Source organism: Ostrinia nubilalis, chromosome 22 (assembly GCF_963855985.1).
Source record: "Ostrinia nubilalis chromosome 22, ilOstNubi1.1, whole genome shotgun sequence".
NCBI classification, from domain to species: domain Eukaryota; kingdom Metazoa; phylum Arthropoda; class Insecta; order Lepidoptera; family Crambidae; genus Ostrinia; species Ostrinia nubilalis.
The window spans coordinates 1453537-1463523 of record NC_087109.1 but is presented as its reverse complement, the minus strand read 5'-3'; the positions used below and the strand labels follow the sequence as shown (position 1 = coordinate 1463523).

At 36.2% G+C, this 9987-nt stretch overlaps 1 protein-coding gene across 1 annotated transcript in view; it reads right to left on the bottom strand.

Annotated features, from left to right (window-relative positions):
* Nucleotides 1-7071: 7071 nt before the first annotated feature.
* Nucleotides 7072-9987, bottom strand: part of LOC135083013 (protein EFR3 homolog cmp44E) — a 45669-nt gene continuing 42753 nt past the window's right edge. The window contains exons 22-23 of the mRNA XM_063977776.1: nucleotides 9002-9160; nucleotides 7072-7238 (exon numbers count right to left, since the gene is read on the bottom strand). Coding sequence (XP_063833846.1) covers nucleotides 9002-9160 — 159 coding nt within the window. The 3' untranslated portion in view covers nucleotides 7072-7238. The remainder of the gene's footprint in view (nucleotides 7239-9001; nucleotides 9161-9987) is intronic.

Here is a 9987-nt window from a genome sequence, read left to right as displayed (position 1 = left end):
CCGACCGAATATGGATTTTCAGCCGAAAACGAAAACGAAGCTTCGGCTGCAGTCTCATTTTCGGCCGAAAACGAAAACGAATATTCGGTCGGTCACTAGCGAGACTTCAGAATGCTTTGTCACGTCATTTCCAACCCTCCCGTACCTCGGGCATTGACTCAGTTACGTGCTAGAATCGTATCAGAGGTGGAATTGTGTAAAGCAATCGTTATCATTTGACAGTTCATAACGTACGATTATTCTGTCAAACGCTTTGTTTAACTGACTTTATCGTACGTTATGAACTGTCAAATGATTACGATTGCTTTACACAATTCCACCTCTGACCAGTATAAAATGAAATCACGTTGCCATCCCGTAGTCAGAAACTAAAGACTGTCAACAACAAAACGTCCCACAGATCTGTATATAGTTGTATATAACCGGCTCAGATTGTATATTCGAGAATACAGGTGCAGGCATTGTAGCATTTGTATACAAATTATGTATAAATGTATAATAAAAGTGTCTGAATTTTAAATATGGTGGCAATTCTTTGCAGAGTAATATTTTAACATTATAAATGGTAACACATTGTATATTTGTCTTGTGTAAACCTATAGATGTTATTTATACATAATACACACCTTAACTGCCATTAAGTATAATGTCATACATATTTATTCTCAATATGTGGTTGTATGTGTTGTAATGTGTTTATGTGTTACAAAAGAGAGTAAGAAATATACAGATTTTTAGTTTATATAACAGAATAGCCATCATTAAAACAATTTTAACTAAATGAACGTATTTTGTATTATAAAAATGTATAAAGTTAACTTTTTGAAAGCGATTTTTGTGTAGATTGGACATTGTATTTACTGTAATAATTAAATACACTTTATTCTCAAAATATTGTTCCTGTTATTAGGAATTGTTGTTACAGCTTTTACAAAAGAAAATAAAATAATAATTAAGTTATCACAGGTATGACCATAGCAAAGCTTTGCAATACGAAAGCTCATAGTGAGTATAGTACTTCAACAGTTATAAAACACCATGTTAAGGTGTTACTAAGTATTGCCGGTCACAGACACGTATTTATATGTTTGTAAAGATGAACGAGGTCATTTGCAAACATTTGTGCAAATGTTACGCATTTCTAATTTGTATGGCAGATTTTTGAGAAACCAAAGGGTGAAAGGGTGGGACCGACGATCTGATAAAGGTAGCAGGAAGGCGCTGGATGCAGGCCGCTACCAACCGTGCGATGTGGAAGTCATTGGGGGAGGCCTATGTTCAGCAGTGGACGTCCTATGGCTGAAATGATGATGATGAAAGGGTGAAAACTGTTATTCAATGAAGTGTGTTTCCAAAATGTATGTGTGGGGTCAAATTTTGCAAAACATTTGTTACATATAATTATGTGTACACATCTTGACACGTGTCTGTGGCATAGAAATCTTATTGTCATTTAACTGTAACTGTAGCTACTTGGGTCAACCATTCCCAGCGTTTACTCCGTTAACGTCCATTTAGTTCCAAACCAAAAAGTTTATGTAATTTATAGATAGGTCAAATGTTATTTTAAATAAAATATTGTTGTTTAAATAGTTGTATCATTGAATAACAACCCTGTCACTACCTAATACGATCAACAGCCTCCCTAGACAAGTTACAAAACGTGACAGTTGTAATTCCAAAATGGCTTAGATCCGACGTTTTTTTTGTATGTAGTTACTTCGCTCGGTGAAGCGATTTCGAAATCCACTGAACTGAAATGAAACTTGTCTAGGGAAACAGGACAATTCTAGACTACGTACACTACCACCATCTATAGATGACCCACGCTGAACTGTCCCACCAAACTCAATGACAGGGGGGCGCTACCATCGTTCAACTATATGGTTTCCAACATGGCAAAAATCGGAACCAGCGATCCGGTGTTGACGGTGGCGCCCCACTGTCAATGTCATCGATAGGACAGTCCAGTATTTTGGAACTATACATTCTAGTCTACTACGTAAATTTTGCACCATAGATGCATACAATCCGATCGAGAGTTAACGTCACCCACACTGCGCACCTGGCAGCCGTGACGTCACATCGACGCATTGGTACTGATGGGGCGAACGCGGGGATGTGCAGGTGAGTGCGAGGGAGAGTCGCATTCCAGCGAGATGCGCAGTTAGCTCGATCGAGTTGTACAGTTCAATATTTTTTTTTATCCACAACGAGGAATCTCTTGGCCTGTATCTCACCTGATGATCTCATCAATTTCAAGTCATTAATGCCCGTATTCACAAACGATACTTGCTTAAGGGAAGCAGCAAATCGCACAGCGTTGAATAGAGCTCTGTAATTAGTTCGTGTGTGACCCTGTGCGTCCACGCGCACTGTAAGACCTCAGACCATTGTCTAGTACCCATAGTACAAGCTATGCTTAGTTTGGGACTAGAAGGCGCAGTGTAAAATGTCCAAGAATATTTATTTATTTATTAGTAATGTTTGTGAATACGGTCGTTAGTCTCCCCTGCAGGAGCACACGACTCTATTTAAACGAAGGCGGATATACATATTCATAAAATTTTAGGATTTAGAATAAAAAAAGGGTAGAATTCAAAATTCAAATTTTATTTATTGGAAGCAAGAAAATTTGTACATGAAAAAGCGTGTACGATAATAGCCGCAATAGTTTCAGAGAACTGTGGTGCGACTACTAACGCCCACTTCCGTAAAAATATTCCATAAACATACTACTTTAGGCGTGCTGTATGTATGTGTGTGATGTGTGTATGTGTGTGGTGTGTGTATGTGTGTGTGGTGTGTGTATTTGTGTGTTGTAAGAGTGTGTTGGCTTTAATAATATAGAATAGAAGGAACGGAGCACACGACTCTATTTAAACGAAGGCGGATATACATATTCATAAAATTTTAGGATTTGGAATAAAAAAAGGGTAGAATAAAACAAAGATTCGTCCAAACCACATATATTAGCGTAGACACAACCTAAATACGATCGTATCGCATAACGTTAAGTACATAACAAGACTACACAACGGATAGTATGAAAAAATACATTTGGGTACCATTCTACCTGACAGACAAAGAATGAGTTTTTTAACAATTTTGAGCAAAGTAAAGTCTGTTCGCCGAGAGTTGATAAATATTATGAAATGTCTTGCAATAGCGATTGTCGCTTAATTATCGCATTCTGTATGGCGGGCGTCGTTTGTCACAACGCGCACTGAGTACCATGGTACGAGCCACGCAGCTGTCGTCAAGCGCCCCGGCCGGCGGGCCGCAATGTGTGAAACGGAATAGATTTATTTTACATAAGACCGAAATGAATGGTATGACAGTGGGTAGGGCTTTGCCCAACATTGGAATACACTATAAGCCACTTGATAATAATGAAATACTTTTTATCCAACACATGGACGCCACGTGTTTGATCCGTATCCCCACGTATGCCCTAACCGGAATAATTCCCGTAAATTTAAAAGAGATAATAATGATAATCTACCAACTTTTTCATTATATCGACAAAAATAATTAGCGGGCCGCAATTTATAATGAGTTTAGAACCTCTAATATTTAAATTTTTTTATCAACTCTCGGCGAATAGACTTTAGATACAAAACTACTGATTTGAAGATGATAGTTGATAGTACTAACTCATGAGCTACGATACTAATCTCACCCCCCCCCCCCTCCCTGAAAAAGAACCCCCCCTGAAGATACGGCAATGGCCAAAAGTGGAAGCGTGCTTCACTCGGAATCCTGTGCCATAGAGTAACTTTTACTTTTTGTCAAAGTAGGTTCCTGATTCCATTCGGCAGATAACAGTTTTATTTACACATACTTTATGAAATCAAGAAAATTTAAATAAAATTGGCTCACTCATTCTTTGTCTGCATATCTTAAACCTACCACCACTCCAATCCTGAAACCTGAATTACTTGGGTCAATTAATGAAATGTCAATATAACACAATCAAAAAACACAAGCTATTAAAGCCTAACTCTAGGCTAAACCCGCAGACAGTGGTGACCTCTATCAGTTTTTAAGTCTGACTGCCATGAAACTAGTTAATATAAAAATCTATTTCAGAGCCACGCAGCATCCAACGTGTGAACGGGACTGACGCAGAATGTGCACTTCGCAAAATGCGCGCTTTCCCATACTAATTGTATAGAAACAAACTTTTGTGAAAAGTGCGACATTCTGCGACAAACCCGTAACTTTTATTTCATCGTCCACTAGTTCCTGCTAAAGTTACAGATAGTTATCAGACAGATAACGCTATCTAACAAAAAAGTAGGCTATTGTACATTTCAGAATTGACCCAACATTAACTATGACACCTCACACCAACCAAGTCCTTCGTTACATTTTCTTTAAGCTATAATTAAACTACAATACTACATCGAATTATTGTAAAAATAAACCAATCAAACTTTTGACAAGATTATTAAAATAGTTTTTTATCAATTCCAAAGAAGACTAAATATATTAATTTATTTTTTTCACAGCTCTTTTAATAAATATTGCCAATTTGAATAACATTAATTTAAAATATTTGAGTTAATATATCGAAAAAGATTTGGTATTATTATGTTCTTATTTTACGTGAAAAATATGCATTAAATTATTAATATCCCTGCTATATTTTAAACCGATAATATCATGATTATTTTATGAGTTGAAATCTATAATTTGTAATAAGTAAACACAAATACTTCTCTGTATACAGACAGTGCGGAAATTAATCACAACGGTAATATTAATTGATTAATATAATTAAATGGTATAATTTAATTAATAATAAGGCGAAAATACCCAACGGATTGGAGTCTGATTGCCGATTTAATCCTTCAAGCTCCGCGAATCTAGACACAATAGATAATCAATTGTTATGACATTAATTAATGCCGTCTGGGACTCAATCGGTTAAGATTCGAGGAACGGTCCCCATGCTGTCTAACGCCCATATTCACAAACATAACTATGAGGTCTCACAGTGCGCGTGGACGCACAGGGTGACACACGAACCAATAGCAGTGCTCTATTCAACGCTGTGCGTTCAATTTGCTGCTTCACTTAAGCAAGCATCGTTTGTGAATACGGGCGTAAGACAGTTGGGTTTAGTGTCTATTAGTCAAGCTGTATACATAAAAGTATTTCGCATATTACAGTAAATACAGGTTTGTACTTGTTATTATGATGTTAAAATTGAATGCATTGAAAGTTATTATTATATTATTTTAAGAGCAAACAGATATAGGTATAATAAATACATGATATTTTATATTTTATAATTCAATAAAAAACAATCGATCGGATTACAGGATATTAAAATGTAAATAATAACTAAAATACATAACATAAATGTTTCAAGTTATATAAAATAACTGTTAAATGCTTAACTACGGGTGATTCCTCTACATATTGACGGCTATTTCTAAACTACGATTTAGCAACTGTGGTTATAATAACATTTTGTATAATTTTATAATGGTACAGTACTACAGTCATCTAACTACCACAAAAGATATCTCCTCAATTGATTTTGAATCGTATACCAAAGGTACAACGTCGAGAATCAATTGGGTAAATATTATGTCATGTTCATGTCAGTTAAGGATATTGAACTCTAATGCAAGGCAATAAGTTATAAAACACTGAACACAGAGGGTCTATATTTGATTACAAGGGCAGTCAGCGGTTTACTATTGTTTTGGCTGTATACAAAGTGAGTATGAGTATACAGGGCGATTCTGGACAACATTGTTTCAAATCAACCTGTATATTGAGTCACCTAGTATATCATCAGAAATTGTATACACGTTATTATACACTGTGAGTTGAAACTACTTATAAATTGTGCATGATTGATGCAGTTAATAAAATTGCTATAATAGGTATTATTTGGAAAGGTGTATTGATTAAAAATGTATTATATTTATAGGTAGATATTACGCAATTAAATCTAAACAGATTATGTGAGGTTATGTATAAATACACGAATATGTATCTTGAATCTTGATGTAAGTAATATTTATTTATTTATATTCGTGAATTTAAGAACGAAGGTATTGTCGAGTAATATTATAGTATATTAAAATACAATAATATGAGATTCTAGTCGTTTTTTTTTAGGTTTTTTAGATTATGATTGACAAAAAAGCATTGTTTCAATTCTTTTTGGAATTTGAGTCTTTTAACCAAATAAATCAAATCTTTTCATTAAATCAAATTTAAATAAAAATACAAGTAATGTCAAAAGCGACAGGAATGTAATAATTTACACTATTTTGTGTATTAGTTTCGATAAAAGAATTAAAAAGCGCCTGAAGAAGTGTAGACTTCAAGATCGTAATCGCTTCGTTAGTCCAAGTTACGTTCAAAACAATAGACGTATGCATACACTATAAAGAATATTACATTGTCTAGAAGCATGCTCAACTGTGATTATTTCAATTTCAATAAATATTAATATTAACAAAGTAACTTCAATCATAAAGTTTGTTTAACATAATATATTATTTTAGTTATAAATTTAAATTAGTCAAAACAAAACAATCGAAAATCAACACAAAACGCTTAGTCCATTGAACCATCATAAAGGTGCTATTTGTCTGACTTCGATGGTGGGTATTTATATCGATATCTGTCGGTGTGGGTTTTAACAACTATAGTCTGGTCTGCGAGCACGTAGAATTTGGTCCAATGACCCCAAGCTACCCATCCTTATCGCTCGCGCGTAATTATATTGCTGTCGCGACTGTGCGACGGGCGCCCGCAGTGAGTGTGCGAGCGGGCTTTAGTCAAAAGTTCTTTTTATTTGCATGTCTTGTTGTCTAATTGGACCCCGAACTTTCGGATTAGAACTCAACTCAACTACTCATCCATTATGGCATTAACATTCACTCACTGAATATAACAAACTCATCAATAGATAAGTATGCGAGTCCCTTCACTCATGCCTTGAAGTGGCCGCGTTAAAATGTTAAATGGACTGCGAATTGTTCGTGATCTGATGACGTCATAGCCCCCTTTGACACAAAATCTATGGTAGTTGCGTTTTGACAGCTCATAAAAAGTATGTCAATTGACTAGGGTGTCCATTACAGTAAATAACTGTCATGTGCATTACCTGGCAATGGGCTAAGCGTTATGCCTAATGCTTAATGGCAGTAAGCTGTGGAAGCATTATTACTCGAGTACGCTCGTGATCCTCCTTCATACTTCAACGTCTGAAACAAATAGGAGTATTTTATATTTAACAATAGTAACGCATACTAAGGCTGCCACAGAATAATAATAAGTACTACGAACAGAAGGTTTTCTTCATGAAGGAATTTAAAAAAATATATGCTCAACGTCGTCAACAATATGGTGTAATTTAGCTTGTCTCAAGAGTCGAGCACCGATCCACAGGGCTGATTGTTACAAGAAGCTACTGTGTTGCCATCACCAACCCACAGATCACAGAAACTAAAGGGAGATGTGACAAGGCGGCGGGACCGGTGTCGCAGCAATATGCCCAAAAACAACACACTCGTGACAGCAATGATGACATTGCTTGCGTAGTACTACGCAAGCAATACTAAAGATTACACCGGTCAACAAAAATATTTTTTTTTTCGCGCATGGATTTTACTTATTATATTCTGATTATATAAGCAAATTTATATAAAAGTGCGATTACAAATCGAAAATATTTGCTTTTTAAGAAGTTATAGCGATTTGAATTTTCCATCTTCATAGCAGAATGTCTCTAAAGATGCACGTCACATTCTCATTGGGATATTATTTATAGATAATTATGGGGGCTTATTCGCAAGAACAAGGGGCACGCTTTCATCAAAATATAGTGCGATTTGAGAGACGACGTTACCAAGGCCAGTATACTGAAAGCACGATAGGGTTACATTTTTATGAGAAAAATCTTCTATGGAACATGACAGGAAATTATAACTTTTCATTTTCAATAAATATTTTGACTCTATTTTAAATTTTCTCTTGTGAGAATGAATCTTAAATGGATGTTTGGTATGTTTTAATAATTAGAAAGAATGAAAGAAAGAAAGAAAAAAATATATTTGGCAACAAATTAAATAATCTCTATTTTCATGTTTCATACATTCATTGATATTAATTTTTCTATTTTTTACACATGCAAGCAAATTCAGAACAATTTTTTGTTGTTATTCTTGTTTCTAGGTTATAAAGCAATAAATATAAGCTATGCATAACCCATGCGCAAAAATACTGTAGACAGTTGTTATTCGAACGTTGAGTACTGATACCGCAGTGGATAATGAGCACATATTTTGATTACTTTGTGTGTGTGAATTTTTGATGCGACACTGAGTTTCGAACTCAGCGCATTAGTTGGCATCTCTCTATATCTCTATGGTTCCAAATCAATCACGTACCTAGTACAAGAACAGTTCCGGAAAATACTTGGTGTAAGCCGGCACGTGTTGCTGGTAGGACTTGGTTTTTGCAGCACGTGACGGCCTAATTTAAACTTTCCCCAAGTGTGAAATGAAATACAAAATTAAATACTGTTCCAAATCACGTGCCTAATAAGAAAGAAAGAAAGAAATATTTATTTGTCTTTGAATAGGGTGTACAGAAGGTCGAAAATAACAAAATATGATCGATCACCTATCCATCAACAATAGCATGCAAATATATCGAGGAAATATTGATATTACATATAATTATTACGGTATTACTTTTTGCTGATTATTCCCTACTATAGCTTAAAAATTCTTGGAGAGAATAGAATAACGCGACAAGCCACTTTTGCAATGTGGTCTTAAACTGATTAAAGGACAGTTCTTTAATATCTTGAGGAATTTCTTTAATACAGGAACAGTTCCGGGAAATACTTGGTGGCCGGCACGTGTTGCCAAAGCTTTTCGGCAGCACGTGACGGCCTAATTTATAACTTTCCTCAAAAGTGTGAAATGAAATACAAAATTAAATACTGTTCCAAATCACGTACCTAGTACAAGAACAGCTCCGGAAAATACTTGGTGTAAGCCGGCACGTGTTGCTGGTAGGACTTGGTCTGTCCGCCGGGCGAGCACGACCCCGAGGCTGGTAGTAAAGGCTCCTCCGATATAGAGTTAAAGATCTCCTCTAGCTTGTCTTTGATCTCGTACTGTAAGGAAGAAGTTTAGTCTTTATTAGGCAATTTAAAGAAGGTGTAAAAGGACACTTTGGATTTCAAACGGGATCATTTATCACTTTAGGCTAGGATTTTGTCCCTAAACTTCAGGGACTTTCCGTTTCAACCTAATGTCGTTTAATTCTGGAATAATGTCTCCCCCATGGATTTTTACAACAATCTGCTTACCTTGCTGCGCGGCCAGATCATAGATCCATGAGTAGGAGTCCTGGCAATACTAGATCTAATATAAACGGTCATCAGTTTTACGAGCTATGTGCTCCACCCACTGCTTCGTTAAGTTTAGCAACTCTGCGGACTATGTCGGTGTCAGTTAATTTGGTTTTCCTCACTTCAGGGGGCTTAGTGTGAGTTTACATCAAACGTAATGGATATCGACTATGTAAAAAAATTACATTAAATGTATAACGGATTGTACAGCGCCCCTAGCGGATCTTTTCAAGAACTAAAATTTTCATATTTTTTTTTTACGCACTCGATATCGAATACGTTTGATGTTAACTCACACTACACCCTCTGATTCGACCACGCAGGGAAACTTCCAGACATACCTTAGGGTGCGTGATTTCCCTTAGATGCTGGAATGGGGCCGTACGGAAGGCGTTGTTGAGAGTGATTCCCGGCGTTCTGCGTCGGCGGGCCCGCCGGCGGCTTAGTCTATAGCTAGAGTCTAGATCCAGACATACTTTGGGCTACTTGATCTCTTGCTGGTGCAAGGAGGCAGGACCGGTCAGGATCGGTCGTTGAGGAAATCTCTGGGAGAGGTTGCTAGCTGGACAAAATTCCAGCAGTCTTCATTT